The sequence below is a fragment of the Artemia sp. Qi Xiang Cuo genome, chromosome 17, assembly GCF_049724085.1.
Source record: "Artemia sp. Qi Xiang Cuo chromosome 17, ASM4972408v1, whole genome shotgun sequence".
Classification (NCBI taxonomy): Eukaryota; Metazoa; Arthropoda; class Branchiopoda; order Anostraca; family Artemiidae; genus Artemia; species Artemia sp. Qi Xiang Cuo.
In genome coordinates, this window is record NC_142810.1 from 46436526 (window position 1) to 46456697 (window position 20172).

A 20172-nucleotide genomic window follows, 5' to 3' on the forward strand; every position below is an offset into this window, starting at 1 on the left:
GGGAAGAAGCTGTACGTCCCTTCTTTTGTGGCAGCGAAGATATTAGCCCTAAAAAAATAAACTTGCTTGATGACTGAATGACTCCAAAGACCTGTAAAAATATAACAAGACACCAAATAAAGTCTGTCTTAAAGTGATTTTATTAGTGATTTAGTGAATATTTAGTGATTATTAGTGATTTTATTAAAGTGATTTTATAAAGTGATTTTATCCAAATTAAAAGGATGAAGAAAGAGTCAAGTTTGACTCCGACTCGAACAAGTCGAAGTCCAACCAATTCACTCGACAGCAGTGACAAAATTCCTCAGCGATGGAGGGATGCTGCAAAACCCTTCGTTGCTGAAGAGCTTATTCGAGAGGATTTCCACCTTTATTGACGACCTTGCTACATGTACTGAACTAAGCAATATAAGCGTTTCCACAAGAGCGGGTGTCTGCAAACGAGGACGCCGATGTCGAGGCACCGGACCCAAACAGCACATTCGGAGATGCGCTATGTACCATAAAACCCTAAGGAGATTTCTTTAAAGGAAGAACAACATTAATGCTCAGGTTATGTAACCCATTGCAACCCATTGGTAAGTCAACAACAGCAACCGTACAAGAAAATCGAAATATATTTTCTTGATTATTATCGCTTCTAATCAGTAGTTGTACCAAACCTATCCTGCTCAAGTCATCCTCAGGGCTATACTGTGGTGTTTATCCTTCCCATAGTATAGTGCAGATGGTTTGATATCATCTATTTTCCCTTCTTATTTTAGTTTCATATTTGTGTTTAAAGCTTTTTCCAATAGGCAATGTTCAGAAGTCCTCCAAAAAAAAACATCCCCCCAGATCCCAAATCAAATTCCATAGTGAAAGATACCCATCCTGGCTGGTCAAGCACATTATCTGAAAGTTCTAATGATAGCTCCAATTCGGAGAATAGGACAATGATAACTGTAGGTCCTAATGCAACCATAAATGATGATAATGGGTTTCAAGAGGTCCTCTCTAGAAGCTCTAAAAAAAGGAAAAAAATCTCCCCAATTAAAAGAATTTCCCCTCTCCCTGCCCAAGATTCTCCCTCCAAAAACTTAGGAATTTACCTTAAAATTACTCCCACTACCCCCTTTGAAATAAAAATGATCACTGCAATAAGAGTTGCAATTTTTAAATTGCTAAAATCAATGTTCTCTCTTAACATTAACCGTGATGGATCTCTGCTTATAGCTGTAGAAGATCAAAACTCAGCAGATACAATAATTAACCTTAAATCCCTTCTGAATATCCCAATTATTGCATCTAATTGGAACCCAAAACAATCACCAACAAAAATTGTAGTTTACAATGTTCCCCCAGAGATATCTACTCAGGAGTTAAAAGAAGGCCTCTCAGATAGGGCTGGAAACACAATCCCAGTTGAGGATGTTACCCAACTTGGAAAACCTAATTCTACTGGCCTAAAAACTAGTAGATCCTTCTTATTCACACTAAAGGATAAAATTGATATCCCAGAAAAATTAGTCCTATTTGGGCAAATCAAACCACACAAGGAATACAAACCTAAGCCTATTCAGTGTCAGAAGTGTTTCAAACTGGGAAACACGACAAACAAATGCAATGAAATTCTCCAAGAGTGTAGTAATTGTAAATCTTTCCATCCTAAAGAGCTGACAACTTGCAAAAACACCCAGCCTACATGCATCAATTGCAAAGGTCCACATGAATCTACAAATAAATCATTATGCCCTGCATACAAGAAAAGAGCTCTAACACTCCAAATATCAACAGAGAAGGCCATCCCATACCCCTTTGCAGCAATGGAAGCAAATGCTGCCCAACAATACCAAATCAAGCCTGTAATGAAACCAACCAAACCCCCCAAGTCAAATGCCCCAAATGCATCAAGCACCCCATATAAAACAACATCTTCTAAGCCCCCTAGCTCAAATCTCTATCAGAAGGAATCACCAAGCCAGCAAGCCTTGTTTTCCGGTGAGATGAGGCCAGCCTGGCCCTCCCTCCCAAGAAGAAACAAACCAGAAACACTACCTGGAATCAATCCCTTAACCAACAAACAGGATGCACTACCAAAAATGCAATCCCCAAATATATGCTTATTCATTCTAAACTCTAACGCAGTTCAGGCCATGAACTTACATCAACTACAGAAAATAAAAATTATTGCAGAATTGGCAAAAATCTACATCCCAAATGATATGCTCATTCAAGCAAAAAAAGATCTTGCTTTACTTTTAACAAAGCTGAACATTGATACACAGTCATATGAAGAATAAATCAACGACACAACATTTATCAATACTCCAATGGAACGTAAGATCACTCACAGAAAATAAGCTAAATGAACTAATATCATTTATGAATAATAATTCCATTAATATTGCTTGCCTCCAGGAAACTCATTTAACCCAAAATCAACAAATTAAGTCTCTGGGATACACTATCCTGAGAAAGGATAGATCTTCAGAGAGAAAAGGAGGTGGTGTAGCTTTATTAGTTAATAATAATATAAAATTTTGTGGCATCAATTTTCCAGATTTTGAAAATGATGTTGATGTAATTGGTATAAGTGTTTGGCTGAATAATTTAAAAACCTACATAATAAGCTTTTATAACCCTAATGGCCAAACTTCAGATGCCAAGGATTTCTTTAATTATATAAATAATTCTAATATGATAAAAAACATCATTATTTGTGGTGATTTCAATGCCCACAGCCTTTTGTGGGGGAATAAACCAGCAAATAAAGCTGGTAAATTTATTGAGCATATGATTTCAAATAATAATGAATTAGCTGTTGCTACCCCTCCAAACCTAATTACATATTTTAACCCCAAAAGTGCCAAATTCTCCACAATTGACCTACAAATTGTGTCTTTAAATTTTTTGAACAAAATTTACATAAATAAAATTGATAGTCTGTGTACAGACCACTTTGCTATAGTTTGCTCCCTAAATGAACCTGCTGAAACTTCTTCTCATACTTCCAAATATATCAACACTAAAGCAAATTGGTCTATTTTCCAAAATAAGCTAAATGATGAAATTACAAGTTTCACCCAAAGTTCATGCATTTCTAACACAACAGTTGACACACATGCTGAAGCCTTGACATCTTTACTAATAAATACAGCTAATCATGCTATCCCCAGGACAACACCTAAGAAAACATTCCCTAAACAAATTCCTAAAGCATGGTGGACAAATGAGTGCCTAAATAAATGTAAGATAAAAAAGGCAGCTAGGACAGAATTCATAAAAAAACCAACACCTACTACATATTTAAAAAAATTACAAGCAGAATCTAATCTAAAAAGGACTATAATAGATGCTAAATATAAATACAGGAATAATTTTGCAAATAATCTCTCCAGAGAAACGCATGAGCCAATTATACATAAAGTCATAAGCCACATATGTGGGAAAAAGACTTCTTCCAACCCACTCCTGTATGAGCTTTTGCATAATAATACCCATTATGACAACGATATTGAAAAGGCTAACCTATTTGCAACTCTTTTTGTTAATAAGCTAACATCAAACAATCAAAGCAATCTGTCCACAATTCCTATGAACCCTAGTTACCAACCACGCCCAGGATCCGAGTACATAACTAATCCATTTTCAATCCAGGAATTGAATAATGCAATACATCATATTAGGTCCAAAACTAGCAGCAGCTATGACAATATACACCCTACATGGATAAAGAATCTCACACCTTCATACAAACAAGAACTGCTAAATTGTTATAATCACGCTTGGGCATCCTCTAGGTTCCCCAATATATGGAAATGTTCGTCCCTCCTACCAATCCTAAAGAAAAATAAACCAAAAGATAACCCTGAGTCTTATAGGCCCATAATGATTACACCTGTGATGGGGAAAATAATGGAGAAAATGATTTATCACAGACTCCTCTGGTTTGTTGAGAAAAATAACATGATCCCACACACTCAAACTGGATTCAGGAAATACCACTCCTCAACAGATGCTTTCATTTTGCTAACAAATGCAATAAATGAATCTTTCTCAAAAAATAATATCCTAGTGGCAGCTTTCCTTGATTTTGAAGGAGCATATGACAATGTGAACAACCAAATACTTTTAAATAAACTTGCAAACCTTGGAGTACCTCCCAAGCTAGTATCCTTTATTAAATCCTTCATAGAAGTGCGAAGTTTCATTGTTTGTGTTGGTTCAGCCTCTTCACCCCAAAAGTCAATATCCAAAGGCCTACCTCAGGGAGCAGTCCTCAGTTGCCTCCTATTTGCCCTATATCTCTGGGACATGAACCTACCCCACACGAATCTACAATATGCTGATGATCTGGTGCTATGGTCATCTGGCAACACCTTTCAGATAGCACAGTCAAATCTGCAAAAGTCACTTTTCCAGTTTGAAAAATTCTCTCAACATTCAGATTTACCCATTGCACCCACCAAGTCAAAAATAATCCAATTTCACAGGAAGCGAAACCATGTTAATGCAAAACTAACTCTAAATAAAACCACTATTCCAGAAGATAATAATATTAATTACCTAGGTCTCATGCTTGACCAAAAACTTAATTTCCACCTCCACATTTCAAACACAATAAAAAAATGTTATAGAAAAGGAAATATACTAAAAAGACTTCTTTCCACACCCTGGGGTTGTAAGGAGAAAACCTTACTCCAGTTTTATAAATCACATATAAGACCCCATATTGACTATGGGCTCATTGTCTATGGTGCATGTGCAAAGACCCAGATGCAAAAAATTGAAACAACACAAAATGATATAATACGTCTCATATTTGGTCTTAGGAAACCCACAAGCACCAAGTTTCTGCTTATGGAGAGTGGATTAACAACCATAAGGGAGAGACGTAGCTTTCTCTTGACAAAACATCTTACACAAATTGAATCAAATAGCTCACACACATTACATAATTGGTTAAGAAATCCAGCCATGTATAGAGGTATTGCAGATGAGTATGCCAATATTCAAAAGAAGTTCCCTGTACCAGCAAAGTCTATTGCACCTACTTTCCCCCAATCCCCTCCATGGAATTGGTCATTTCCCATAATAAATACTGAATTTTCAAAATGGAATAAAGATTTAACCCCCATTGCTTTTGTTCAGAAAAAATTTGCAGAACTTAATACAATTACCTATAAAAATCACTTCCAAATATTTGTTGATGGGTAAAAAATGAATGAGAAGGTTGCAAGTGGTGTTTTCCTTCCTCACATGAAAATTGCAATGGGCGATAGATTATTTAATAATTTATCTATAATGTCTGCTGAGTTAAATGCCATAATCATGGCATTAGAACACCTTAAGCAAAACCAATCTTTGATTGAAAATTCGAATAATATTATCATTTATTCCGACTCTTTATCAAGCCTTGAGTTGCTGGCCTCAGCTCCTCAATATAAGTTGGACATTGACACTTATCATTGTCTCAGTATTATTGATAATCTTGCTTCAAGTGGCATAAAAACTTACTTTCAGTACATTCCTAGCCACTCTGGCATAAGTGGTAATCATCAGGTTGATGAAATAGCAAAAAATGCTATAAATATTGACCAGCCAAGTGGGAGACCAATCCCAATTAGAGATATTTACCGATGGAGGCTATCAGATATTAATTTTAATAAGATTAATCCTATCCTTTCCCCCTTTCCCAATAAGTATCTTTCTAAAATTTATCATAGAATTCGTTCTGGAACAAATGGACTAAATTTCCTTGCATTCTCATATAAGCTTTCTAATTCAAGTGGTTCAATTCCCCTGTCCCCTCTTTGCAGGCATTGTAATATGAATAATGAAACAATTGACCATTGCCTATTTGAATGTAATATGCTGACGTCTGCACAACATACCTTGCTTTCTAAACTGTTAAAATACTTCAAACACCACAAAATCCCACTATCAGCCAAGAGCCTAGCCAACTATACCTGCACACAGAGTATAGAAATCGACATCTATCATCTTATATTTGAACTCCTAGAGTCGAAAGATCTGCTGAAAGATATCTGAATATATCTAATAAATATGAGGCAATCAAGCCAGTAGCTCTGTAGCCCACAGAGTGAAGCAAAAGGAAAAGGGCTAAATAGTGTTACTGAAAAGCCCGCCTGCTGTAAAATAGAAGAAGAAGAAATTGCACTTTAGACGATGCATTGGATAAAATGGTATCTCCAGGGAAACACTACTCTTTTCGAAGATACATTTAATTTGATACATTGCCTAAATTTACTAATGCAAAATAGGTTTTCTTTTCCTATAAATATACTCAATATGTATTAATCTGGCAGTATATGCAATTTCATTCAATAAGATACAATTTATATAATTCCAATGCATGCATTTATTTTAATTAGAGCCACTAAAGCCAATAAGTCAGAAATCACTTCGATACATCGAACTTTGATGCATCAAAATCCTCGACGATTCCAAGTTTTGGTTTGATTTATCAAGAGTTTCACTATTTGTCGATTTAAAGTCTAAATAGATACAAGTAGACCGCTTCGCGGTAAATAGATATATATAAATAGATACAAGTAAGCGCCTCGCGCGTGATATGTTGACGTGACGCGTTGCGCTTAACGCGAAATTTGAATAATTAAAATGAAAATTGAAATAAATAAAACACGCAATTATATTGAAATGAAATAAATACACGTCAATTTTAATGAAAAAAAAACAAAAAAAATGAAAAAAAAAACATTTTTTGCGTTTTGGCGCCACCTTTTTGACTAAGCATCAGAATATCCTTTGGGTTGCACCATTAGACAGACCTTTAAACTGCATTAGGAAGAAACCTTAAATAAAATTGACTAAAATGAAACATGCACAAGGTGTCCATAAAGTACAACGATGTGAACCTTTTATGGACTGACCTGACTGCAACAGGTTCAAGTGGTAAAAAATAGGGACTCAGTGACCTCTTTTTAGTCGAAAAAGAGACCTCTCTATGGACCATTCTGGATGCTAAATGGACCTCAAAACTCAGTTTTTAGAAAGATTTTGAAAGAAAAGAGCAGTGACACAACACCAAATGACACTTGACTACGAAAACAAAATGGGAATCATCATATGCAGACATCTCTCCATGATCAGAGGCCAAGTGATAATAAAGAAACAGACCACCTGAAATTCATCACGTCATGGGACGAGCTTTTTTCTTCTTTTTCTGAACGCTTTATTTTTTAATACAAAAAAATCGGATTCAAAATTATGATAAGAGATAAGGGTACATTAACTAGAACCACAGTTCATATAATTACCCAGTATGATCATTCCCTATCTCACCCATTATAAAAACCCGGATCGGGGTGCGAGTGCTCCAGAGAAAGTAGAAACATAAGCGGCATCAGATCTTTTCACGGGTAGACAAGTCAGACGCGAAACAATCGGAAACATGTGGAAACCCGCTATTACAAATAATGCACTTTGCGCGAAACAATCGGAAACAAGTGGAAACCCGCTATTAATAACTGCACGAAGAAGTGGGAGGAGCTTTTTGTTCGCACTGAGAACGAAGACCAGAAATGATCTGCGATAAGCTTACTGGATAATTATATGAACTGTGACTAGAACACACAACCTATTTGTTTCCCTTTTTCTGCACTGCCTTCTGCTGGAACAGAGATGTGATCAGCAACTGTTTCTTTGACTAACTGCTGCCGGGCGGTTTCAAAAGTAGCAGCTACCTTTTTTTGTTCATTACGCATCGACAGAATCCTATCTATCATGACCTGCGCTAGCAATATCTTGACCATATCCTTCTTTTCAATGACTTTTTCAGCCAGTTATGAGCTTCTTTCAGCAACTCGTCTATGGCCTATTCCTTGGAATCAAACGCTTCTTTTCTCTTTTTTTGAAAGATTTTTCGAGAGTCTCTATTGTCTGTATCTTCAAATAAGATTCAGCGAGCTGCAGCTCTCTCAGCTGTTCTCTTGCCTCCAAATCCTTTCACTCTTTCTCAGTTTTTTCTTTCTTTCAAGGCTTTTTCCTGCAATAGGTACAAATCATAGCTCTTTCTAGCGGATAGTTGGATAGTTTTATCAAGGCTTCTGTGATAGCAACATTAAACAGAAGACTTGATAAAACTATCCAAATTCATTACTAGCCTGTTTGCTCTATCCAGTCAGTAATGCTGTAGGCTATTTAACAACAAGTTTTGTCTTTCTTAGACAAGCCAAAATAAGTTCCAATAATCTGAATCGAAACAAAAATACTGAAAACCGTATACTCACAGGTATTAATAGCCTTCAGGATACGGAACTTTAAACCAAAGCAAGAAAAGGAACTTTAGGGACCTTTGTCAATTTAAGGGACCAATAGGGCCAATCAACCAATTTTATGGACTTTATGGCAGCCCTGTGACTGTATATGTTTTAATATTTAGTATTACTTACCAGCAATAGCAGGGTTGCTAGACTCGTCCTGGACTTCACTGTCAACGCTGTCCTTAGTGCTGCTATCTTGTGTTGGATTGGAGTCCTGTGAAAAGAAAGACCAATTAGGGTAAAACCAGATCTCAAAGGACTTTTTCAAAGACCAAATTCCTATTCACTTTTAGCTTAGATTTTTAGCTTAGGTTTTTTTAGTGCTCTCAAAAGAGCTATCTATTCTAATTAACGCCCTTTGCGATTCAGGGATTTGTGATTCGAACAAAATTCGAAATTTAGCGTAAAGAGCGAGGTATTGACTAGGGGGTGAACCACCTCATATACGTAATAGTTTCTGTTCATTCTGAGTTTTAATGTTGCTCCTTACTTTCAATTGAAAAAACTTGTTTTTTATTTAATTCTTAAAGGGGGGATCGGCAAGGCAATTTCAGATCAGTATGATTAAAGTATGACTATGCATTGTCCTGCTGGTCCTCCCTTTGAGTACAGCTTAGGAAACCTTTTTGGCAATATCACAGATGTATGAAGGTGTCAAATACGACCTTTAGGCGTAAAAACAACACTACTGTGTCTTATTTTCCAATGATATTCAAAACTAAATATTTTCTGACAAACAAAAAGCTAGGAACCTTTAAAATAGCAAGAGATACAGCTGCCGATTTCTTTTTCAATTTTTTCGTTTTTTGGCAAATATCTCAAAAGTGTGCAAATGTCGGATACGACCTATAGATATAATAGCGACAACACTGTGTTTTATTTTCTAACGATGTTCAGAACTAAGCATTTTCTGACTAAGAAAAAGCTGGGAACACCTAAAATAGCAAGAGACACAGTTGCCAAATTTTTTTAATCTTTTTTTGTCTAGGACAGATAAAAAGCTTTAAATCTAGCCTGTCTTTCAAGAAATGTCAACTTATCATAATATCATGTCTTGCAAAAAAGCATGAATTTTCTCCTTTTTCAGGGTAGCATATAATTATCAACCACAAAATATTCTTACAATAAAAAAGTGTCTAGGCACCAGACATTTAGGATGAAAAGATATCTTAGAGGCAAAAAAAAATATGCTATAAATTCTGCACTTTTTCGACAGGTGAAAATAATGGGTCCGTATCATTTTATTCCTGTGACAATTTTTAAGAGACAGGCACTTAAATAGTAATTTGTTTCGAAGGGAGGAAAGGGGTAGTCAGAGAAGCGGGAAATGTGAATGATCCTAAGATGTGCTAATATACAACGAACGTTGTGAACGTTTGGATGAAAGTAACTGTCCTGGTGTTCCTCGAAAACTTCTCTTAAAAATTGAATTCTTAGAACAAACCATATGGAGGAGAAGGAGGAGTCACCGTGTTTGATCCTCCCCCCCCCCCCCCACCAAAAAAAAAATGTCCCAACTCGTAAAACAGTAGCATAATGCATATAAACTAATTTTTAGTGCGTTTTGTAGATTCTTTTGTAAACCACCCCCCCCCCCCCAGCAAAAATCCTGGATATAACCTTGCCTTAGAACATTTATCTAAAAAGCGAATGAACAAACAATAATGCATTTTTTATTACTAAAAAGGAAGCTGTTATTAGTTCCAAACAAAATTTCGGTGGCCAGAGAAATCAACTACTTTGATCCAAGATAGAAACATAACGACAATTCTTCTGAGTGAAGAAAATTAAAGTCTAACTTTGCAAATACTACTTTTTGGACGTAGTTTAAGCACCTTGTTACCTATTCCTCAGAAATGTATCTACAGCTTCCTCGGAAAATTTAGAATCAATGTAACAACTCAGTAAAAACTGTCAGCTGACTGAACTAAAAACAATTATATTAAGGTCTTTTTTATAAAGTTCAATAATAATAATATAGCTTTTAATCATGTTTTTATAGTCCAAGAATTATATTCAATTAAATATTTGCGTTTATATTCATTGTATACACAATTTAAAAAAGTAGCACAGCCCAACTTAAAAATATATTATTGTCATTCAAAACACATCAGTGCACTCTAAACCAACGGCTACATTTGAATTTAGGAGTCTAGGGTGGGGGGGGGGGGGGTGAGGAGTACTGCCCGGCAACGTGAAATTATAATCTATTGTTTATTCTGATAAAATGTTGCCTCTACGAGACTTTTCCTGATTTCATGCCTTTTTTAAATAGTCGATAATTCATTTTATAAACTTGGCATCCCCGCCCAAACTATACATTTTAAAGGAAGCGATATGAGTAAAGAGTGGTGACATAGCATCTGGCCGCCGAGATGAAATCTGAGTCTGAAAAATCCTTGAAAAAAAATGGAAGGATGATAGACTTATCAATCAACAAATGAAACGGCTCAAATTGTCTGCGGTTAGAAGACAAGCAACAATGAGAATCAATATATAGAAGGCTGCCGCGGGCCGAGTGCCGGGGCCCGGCACCCCGATACTATATACATCATTTTTATACAATCCTACAGGGCTTATCCCAGATTTGCCTCTCAATTACTCGGACTATCTGTCTTGGCTTTTTTCTACAAGTAGTCATGTCTTGATGCCTACTTAAAATACTTGATTTTATTTCAAATCAACAGACTGTGTCTCTGAATTACCCTTGCTTAAAAAAAACATAATTTTCCATCTACTTCAATAGTATAGGATACTATATAGTATTTCTACTTTAATAGTATATTCAAACTGCAATTTTGAGTTGTAAATCAAACATCTTTTTCAAAGACAACGACGTAACGGTACAGTTGACGATTGTTCCTGCATTGATTCAAATCCCTGGTGTCAAGATCGTACCTGGGGTGAGTTGTTCTGGGTTTAATTATATACCATTAGTAATTAGATTTTCTTTGTCTAGTCGGTAAAATTGCTTTAGTCCCTTGTTAACATTTACATTTTTTTTTTTTCATTTAATTTTTTTAAGGCCATTGGCATTTTCATGCCACGCTTAATTGTTACTTGTCTGATAAAGCATCGTCTTAATTGGTGTGATTTTTTGTCTTATTTGGCAAACTAAAGCAACAGGGATCAATCATTCTTTGTCAATGACACGAATAAGACGAATAGCACTAATAATGCTAAAATAGAACACTGTTCTACATTGTTCGTCTTAGTACTAATGTAATACCCGGCAAGAGGTTCGGAATGGCTATTGGTTAAGAAGGAGAGAAAGGCGTGGCTTTCTCTCATATACCACCTAATAAGCAGACAAAATAAGAGAAGAGGGCAGCGTGTCTTCCAATCGTCTTGAACATGAGTGAGACAACACAAAATCCGGTTTCCACAATTTGTGTGCAGGCTTCTTTAAGTGCAAAATCCCTTTGACCCTGAAGTAATCCCTTGAAGTTATTACATCAATTAAAATGGAGTTTAAAATGGAAGTAAGCAGTTTTCTAATATCGAAATGACATCTGGAAGCCCAGGAGAAACTTGACTCGCTGTCAGAACCTAGCTAATATGTCTCAAAAACAAATTACTACCTTATCAACTTTTTCCAAATTAAAAATTTTAAAGATTTTTTTTACTGTTTTTTAAATACAAAAAATATATTTACAAAAGGGCGAGTGGCGACATTACATGCTTTCGATTTTTAGATTTTTTTCGACTACTTGTGAATGAAGATATAAAAAAAAAAATATTTTTCAAAATCTGGAGAGGGGCACCAGGACAACATGAGAAGAGAGTGACAACTTAACCTCTTTCAACCAATGCAAAACTAGACTCGCTGTCAAAACCTTGCTATAATTTCTAAAAGACAAAACAAACTCACTTCATCGATTCCGTTATCTGTACCATTGCCATTAGTAATTAAATTTTCTTTGTCTGGCAGGTCATTGAGAAGTTCAGCGTTGGACTTTCTGAGAATAAAATATGCCCATATAGCCATTTCAACTTTGTGGGGATTCCATTTTTTAGCCTTCTCGTCTTCATCAGTAACTAAAAAAGCAGAGTTAAATGGCAATGCTTAAGCGTTGTTGGATTTTGATTTAAATGTTATAGTGTATCAAATTTTACAACATCGTAATCAGGCGTGCAAATCATAGCTAATCATAGCATCGTAATCATAGCTAAGTAGCATGCTACTTGGCAAGTTCTAAAATTTGTTGGCATATTTTGTTTGAAAATACCATTTTAACATACAAAAATACTTTTTGCTGAAAGAAAAGCTGTCATAACACAAGTTCTGCTGGTGAAGTGTCAGCAGCTATTAGAATTTTGTCAAGTTCTGCTACTCGCAGGTCTGGAACATTTTGCATACCTGATCGTAATTTACGGTGGACGCAAATAACATATCAAGACGAACATGTTTGTCGCAGTAAAAGGCGATTATAAAAAATGTTCGACAGTCTATGTGCCAGCAATGGCTCTGGAGAAAAAAAAAATTTAGTCTCGCAATTTATGGCGAACATAAACAACAAACCAAGATGAACTCGTTTTGTCTTTCGTGATGGGTTTTTCGCCAAAGGACGATTTTTTTATTTTTTTTGCCCATTAAAAATTTTCTTTGAATTTGATGAAAAGCAAATCTGATCGCTGTTTTTCGGGTCTTGCCAGTAATTTCTTAAATTCATCCCAGTAACCTTTCAAATTCATCATCTTCATCAGTAAGCAAGAAAAGTAAGACACAGTTAAAGCCTCGTTCTAAACTATTAAAAACTGGTTATTTTTTTTTATAACTGCATAATCAGGTACATTTCACAATTTTAACGTTCATATTTAACAATGTAGACTATGAATTTAGATTTAACAATTTAATTAAACAATAAAATTTAACAATAATTTAAATTTAACACAAAATTTAACAATGTACACAATATGAATTTAGATTTAACAATTTAATTAAACAATAAAATTTAATAATAATTTAAATTTAACACAAAATTTAACAATGTACACAATATAAACTAATATTCGTAGTATGTAAAATGAAGCCATGAAATGTGAAAGACACCAAAACAAAGTGTCTTCAATGTCTTTGTAGAGAATAGGTTCCAATGTTTTAAAATTAGAATCCCGGCCCAAAAGGAATAGCTCCTATTTTGTTCAAATCTGGGAAATATTTGGGCATGTTCACAATAAATGTGAGCAATATAACTATTTCTAACGTTAGATGTTTACACTGACGTCAAGTCTAAACTGACAAATAGAGACATCAAATTGACAATTATCTAACGATCACTTAACGTTAGTATTTACAGTTTGTAAGAATTGACGGTCCTGTCGTTTATTTCATTGTCTGCCAAGCTAAGGAAGAAGTATATTTTCAAAAAGCTCAATATCAAAAAGGCCAAAAACATCAATTTTTTAGCTATTTTCAATGTCAAATACATTGAAGGGCAAGGAAGTAGCTGAATAAAAATCTCTTCAATGCAATTTTTACAGGAATTTATTTCTTTTAGATACCATCAAAAAGGCTTATCTCCTTATATTGACATTTACAATGAAGAGTTCATAAAACTTTCCCATCTTCTCATTCGTATGCTTTTCACATCCTAGATTTTCTTAATTTGTCTCTCCTTTGTGACTCACCTTAGGGGGGGGGGGGTTAATCCCCTGACTCATCATAGGCAGGTACAAATCCCCATTTGCAGGTATGAATGTGCACTGTTTGAGCTCTAGCGCCAAGAAACGCTCTTTATTGTTGGAATTTTTTTTGTGTTTTTTTTTTTTGTAAGCTTCGTAATAATCTTCGATTTTCAAGCTTCATGGCAGTCCATTTTGGATTTTTTTTTTCTTCTTCAGATAGTTAGATCAGAACCTTAGTACGAAAGCAATGTTGCGAATTACACTAATTTTACCGTATTACGAAACTGAAAAATGCAACAAATAGATGGCGTAGGTGATTTTTTTTTTTTTTTTGGAATATAATTGTGGATTTTCTTGTCCAACCAAGCGAACAACAACTGTAACATGCACTGCTAGGACAACATACTTATATGATTATATCATTGGATTTAATAGTTTCAGATTGAACAATTCAACGAGCCAGAATTATGACATAGCTTAGACATTTTCTTTCTTTAGATAATGTTCTCAACTGGATAAAAGAAAGGAAGAATTTACTGTTTTTTGCATATTTAGACCGTATTTTTAAATTGTCAGAGAAATAAGACAAAATCTCGGCTATTGAAGGATAGAAAAAAGTAGAAAGTCGTAGTTTCAACGTAGAGTCGTCTTTACGTTGAAACATTAAAACTATAGAAACTACACCTCTTTATCTTGCACAAAGAACATGAACCTTAAGTGTTGTACAAAGGCAGCTTTTTTTTCAATCGAAAACTGGCCATATTTATTCAACATGGACGTATTTTACATCCGGTTTTGAGCTAGAGTTTATTGTTAGATAAACGCTCATTTTGAGCGGTTTTTTTTCCATCTTACTTAGTAAGAAGGGTTCAACTCAATAAAAATGAATATTTTCAATGTAGGATTTGTAAAATTGAAGTTTGAATTCATCAAGTCTCGCTTAATATGCTGCTTGGTCGCTTGACCAAGCAAATTTCTTCTTTCAGCACCCATGTTTAACAAGTTTAAAATAATAGCCAAAAAAACAACTGATTTTACTGTGACAAAGCCGACTTGTCGTTCACAGGTGTTGGCTCTTCAAAACCTATTCAAAAACGTGACGTTTTTTCAACCTTTTGGATAAATATTTAAAATGCTAAATTTGAGAGAAAATTGTTTTAAGGAATAGATGACTCCGGTGTACATTGTGACTGGAACTCCCATAAAAACTGAAGCTGATCTTAACTAGTTAAGTTTTAAGAATTAATTAACATAAGATTATTAGTTGGAATTTAAGCTGTAGTCTACAGCTCGATAACAGCAACTCAAAAAGAAGCTATGCTATTTTCTAAAATATATTTTAGAACTAACATAACGTGATTAACGCCAAAAGGCGTTAAACTCATTATCAGGACAGCTGAAAGAAAAGATGACTGGACCTTCGCACAAACTTGTGGGATGTAAGAGCTAGTTATGCCTTTTGGGGATTCTGACCTAAGAGGGGTTAGGATGGGGAAAATATAAGTAACCCCTCTGTTTCAGAGGGGTTACTTATATTTTGTCGAAGGACATCTATAACGGTTCATCTTAACTAAAATGTCTGAAACACGAGTAATTGTCCTATCTGTGTCTTTTGGGGACATGTTTCCATTCTGACCTTTGTGTTGAGAGGGGGTTCCCAAATTGTTAAATTGTAGCTGTAAGTTACAAGCATTGAGTGAAATGAGTGTAGTTTAGTTTCAATTTAGGCTTTAGTCCGCAGGTCGAGAACACCAGATCCAAAGACGTTATATAACACGGAAAAACTGAAAGACACCTTTCAGGTTAATTCTAGCTTTAAAGTAATTATAATTAATTAATTAATGCTTTAGTTCTAGCTAGGAACCAGTTGGATATGCAATAAAGTTTATCCAAGATTTAACAAACAAAATAATGTTAGAAGGTACCGAACATTTCGAAAATACCGAAACTTCAACAACATCTCAAGAACAAAATAAAATAGGAGAAAAGCAAATTGGACTGATCAGGAATTTTTGGCAATTGGAGGGGGTTCGCTCAAAATTAATATTGAGAAAACAATGTCACTTAACGCCTTTTGAATTGCTTCGGCTCAGGACACACAATCACTTGGAAATTTCCCCCTTAATCCTGGTAGTTAAGTTCTGAGCCAAAGAAGCATCCACTGTCCACCAACTGGTGGACATCTCAGAAAACCACTTGTGCCCCACAGTTATGCCACGCTTAGCAAATTTCGGCCACGCTTGATACTTGCCATAAGGTGTACGTAATTTTTGAAAGTAGGCGTTCCATCATTCTGAGCTTGGGATTTTATGAAAGCATATACACCAAACATGACCAGGAACAGTATACTAAGCATGTGTATTATAATAACTCAATATCTAGGGATTATTTTTCAATCCTTTTTTTTGTAAGTGAACCTAGGGATATTGCTAAACCAGTGTCGCAAATTCATGAAGATGTAGAGGGGGGGGGGGATGTGTTTTAAAATCTAAGGGGGGGGGGGTATTTTCTTTTTAATACATATACCAAAAAGAGGCCGTTGTCAGTGAAAAAAAAAACAAAAAACTTATTTTTTAAATTCTAGGAGGAATATGCCCCCCTCCAATTGATGCCACTGTGTTAATTCCTAGAAGCCACCTTTGCCAAACTTGCTAGCGTTAAGGTTATTGGAATAGGCCCATACTGACTAAAATATAACAAAGGGAAAACACTAATTAAGCTTAAGCTGGTTTTAGAATTTTCTAGTTCTGCTCAGAGGTGGTTTTAGGGGGGGGGGGCTTGCCCCGGGCGCAGAAATTTTAGGGGAGCAAAATTTTAAATATATAATCTAACGGTTATAATCATTGTGTAGTATTTAAAATTTTGTTTTATTGAAAGTAAAGGGCGCAGTTAATAAATAAAAATAATTAATAAATTGTTAATTAAATAATACAATAAATTAAAATAATTAAATATACAGATAAACAGTAATAACTGAAATGACTAATAATCATTAAATATTTTAAATAATAAATCAAAAAAATAAATTATTCATTATTCAATAAAATGATAAATGATAACTATAAACTGATAATTAACAATAAATGCTAATAAATAAAATTTGTTAAAAATCGGCATGAAAACTTTGTCAGAAAGTGGGGGGGGGGGGCACTAATCAAGAGTTTATCCCGGGTGCAAGAGATGCCAGAACCGCCACTGGTTCTACTGGTAACAAAGTGTCATCAGCGTCGTAAGCAATTTTGAATTCGTACCACACTAACGTTAAAACGCTAAAAAAATTTTTGTTCTGTTAGCTATCTATACTTAGCAAGAGTTAGAGATGAGTTAGAAATGAGAAACCAGAAACCAGACAAATTGTTAAAATGAGAAACCAGAAACCAGAATGAAACAGAAAGAGAAATATTCCACAATTGGATTTGTCTTTACGATCACATTTGCAGAGGTGTATTGAATCCATACGCATGAAACGATTGTCAAAATGGCAAAATCTTTGGCACAATTGACGCCAAAGCTAAAACATTACCAAGCATAGTTTCACGCACTATAGGGCTACAGCATATCTTAAAATTTTACATTTCTATGGCAAAATATAAGTCAGACTTTATGACTGCACACAGGAACTTTCTGATTTACATTCTCGAAACAAAGAACTGCCCCTAGTTTAGAAATCTTTTCCCTCTTTCCCGTATAAAAAGAAAAGCCGCGTTTTCAGGCTGAGCGGGTTCGAACACGGGTTGTTCTCGTCTAGTTTCAAGTTGCTAGTCTTTCGTCTAGTTTCAGCGGGTTCGAAGTTTCAACCCTGTGTTTGATGCACTAGACGAGAACAACCCGTTTTCGAACCCGCTGAGCCGCGAACAACCCGTTTTCGAACACGGGTTGTTCTCATCTAGTGCATCAAGTGTTGTGCATCAGTGCATCAAACACGGGGTTGAATCTTCGAACCCGCTGAAACTGGACGAAAAACTAGAAACTAGACGAGAACGACCCGTGTTCGAACCCGCTGAGCCGTGAACAACCCGTTTTCGAACACGGGTTGTTCTCATCTAGTGCATCAAGTGTTGTGCATCAGTGCATCAAACACGGGGTTGAATCTTCGAACCCGCTGAAACTAGACGAAAAACTAGAAACTTGAAACTAGACGAGAACAACCCGTGTTCGAACCCGCTGAGCCGTGAACAACCCGTATTCGAACACGGGTTGTTCTCATCTAGTGCAACAAGTGTTGTGCATCAGTGCAACAAACACGGGGTTGAATCTTCGAACCCGCTGAAACTGGACGAAAAACTAGAAACTAGACGAGAACAACCCGTGTTCGAACCCGCTGAGCCTGAAAACGCGGCTAAAAGTAACGACAAGTCTTGGCTAAACTTCTGTGAAGAAACTAATATCCTTTCATTTTGATTAGTTTCTTTTTCACGGTGTTTTCTTTTTACCATGTAATGGTTTTAACTCAAAAAAATACGATCTTATCCATTATTAATAAAATGTCTTGCCAAAACAATTTCTTCACCTGAAATTAAGGAGCGACGTAAAGATTTAAAACGAGAAGAAATAATTGATCAAGCAGCTAAAATATTCGTTGAGGTATTATTTTAATCACTGTCCTCCCAAAAAAAACCCATTTCGTAGTGTCAGCAGAACTTTTGCGAAATAATGGGAATAGGGTTCGCTAATTTCAGATTTTAGTTTGCCTTTTATTGAGGAGCTTTTGCTCCTGAGTTCGAGTTTTTATTAGTGTTAATATTTTAGTGTTTCTTCTATTTCACTGAGGACGGCTGTTGATCATGCAGCCAAATTAATCGCTGAGAACGAGCATTGGTCACATAGCCAAAATATTCGAAACGTTAAGACAAATATGAAAATGTGAGTTACGCCCTTCAGTTCAAGCCACAAAATTCAGATTTTCTTAAATGAAATTTTCGGAAAATTCGATTCCTTGGTGAAAAAAATATGGAAACTTATTTACAAACCAAATATTAGTTCGCGCTGGTGCAAGTGTCCTAACCTTTTCATCTGGGGTAGGGGGGGGGCATATTTCTAATTTAGTTGATATTTTTCTAACGAATTAAATTGAACTGAAAAAAAAATACAATCTTACCCGTTATACCTATACCATTATTTAAAAGTTTATTTTTTAGCTGTTTATAGGTATTAAGTCGAAACATAGGTGAAGTATGGGAGAAAAAACGGGAAGTATATAATTTGGGATATATATTTGCATACTAGGAGGGGGTTAGGGGGTAGTAGCGCACTTTTAGAAACCTAACCCCTAACCCCCTAATCCTAGAATCCTAGATGCACTAACCCTGTTTCTAAAAGTAGTGCACTTTTAGAAACGATACAAGTGAGTATTCTAGGATTTTTAGGATTACTTATGTCATTCCTAAATGCACTTCGTTTTACTTTACACCCAACCCCCTCCCAATTGTGCAAATTTATATCTTACTTTATATATTTCCCATGCATTTTGCCATGTGTCACTTATGTTTCAACTGAATACCCGTAAACTGAAGTAACTTAATCCATGAGTAAATAGCAGTATAGGTATAACTGAAAAGATGCCAAAAAATATATTCCAGTTTACATAATATATTACTTTGGTAATATATTATGCTAATATATTATATTTGGTAATATATAAGCAAATTTTTACCTTCTCCGTTAAGTCTTTCGGCAACTGCTTTCATATGGTCGACAAACTTCAAATATTCATTTGTTGTATAGTCAATTGATTCGATTTCAGGTATTGCCATCAAACATTCATCAGCCATAAATGGCGCTAGTTCGGGGGCCCCGGCAGCTAGAACCGCTGTAAAAAAAATAGACTTAGAAACAATACTGAGAATAAAGAATAGTTCACAGTAAAAATTTATTTGCATTAATCAATAGAATCTGCAATCGGTAAAATCATTGCTGTTAATTGATATTTTCGAAATATTTAAGAGGTTAGTTAGAAATTTGTGCCATGTAATTTGTCAGTTTTTAAGTGCTAGTACGAGCGCCATTGGGTTGGAATTTATTCTTTACTAGGACAGTTTATATACGAGTAAATACGAATCTTATTATCGTAAGATTTGTTTTACGTATAATATTTCGTAAGCGTATATATTACATAAACTATATATATGTATATTATATATTTTGTATATTTATAATTGTAACTTTATTTACAACCCAAAACAAAAGATTGTGATTTAAAGCCTGTTAAACAAGTTCTTTTAATTGAGCAGCAAGTTCAAAGCAAACTGAAGCACCT

At 35.2% G+C, this 20172-nt stretch overlaps 1 protein-coding gene across 3 annotated transcripts in view; it reads right to left on the minus strand.

Moving 5' to 3' along the window:
• Window positions 1–20172, minus strand: part of Amun (protein amun) — a 78540-nt gene that overhangs the window by 10359 nt on the left and 48009 nt on the right. For all 3 annotated transcript variants that reach the window (XM_089103521.1, XM_089103519.1, XM_089103520.1), the window contains exons 4-6: window positions 19570–19725; window positions 12160–12326; window positions 8418–8502 (exon numbers count right to left, since the gene is read on the minus strand). In XM_089103521.1, the coding sequence (XP_088959647.1) occupies window positions 8418–8502; window positions 12160–12326; window positions 19570–19725 (408 nt within the window). The remainder of the gene's footprint in view (window positions 1–8417; window positions 8503–12159; window positions 12327–19569; window positions 19726–20172) is intronic.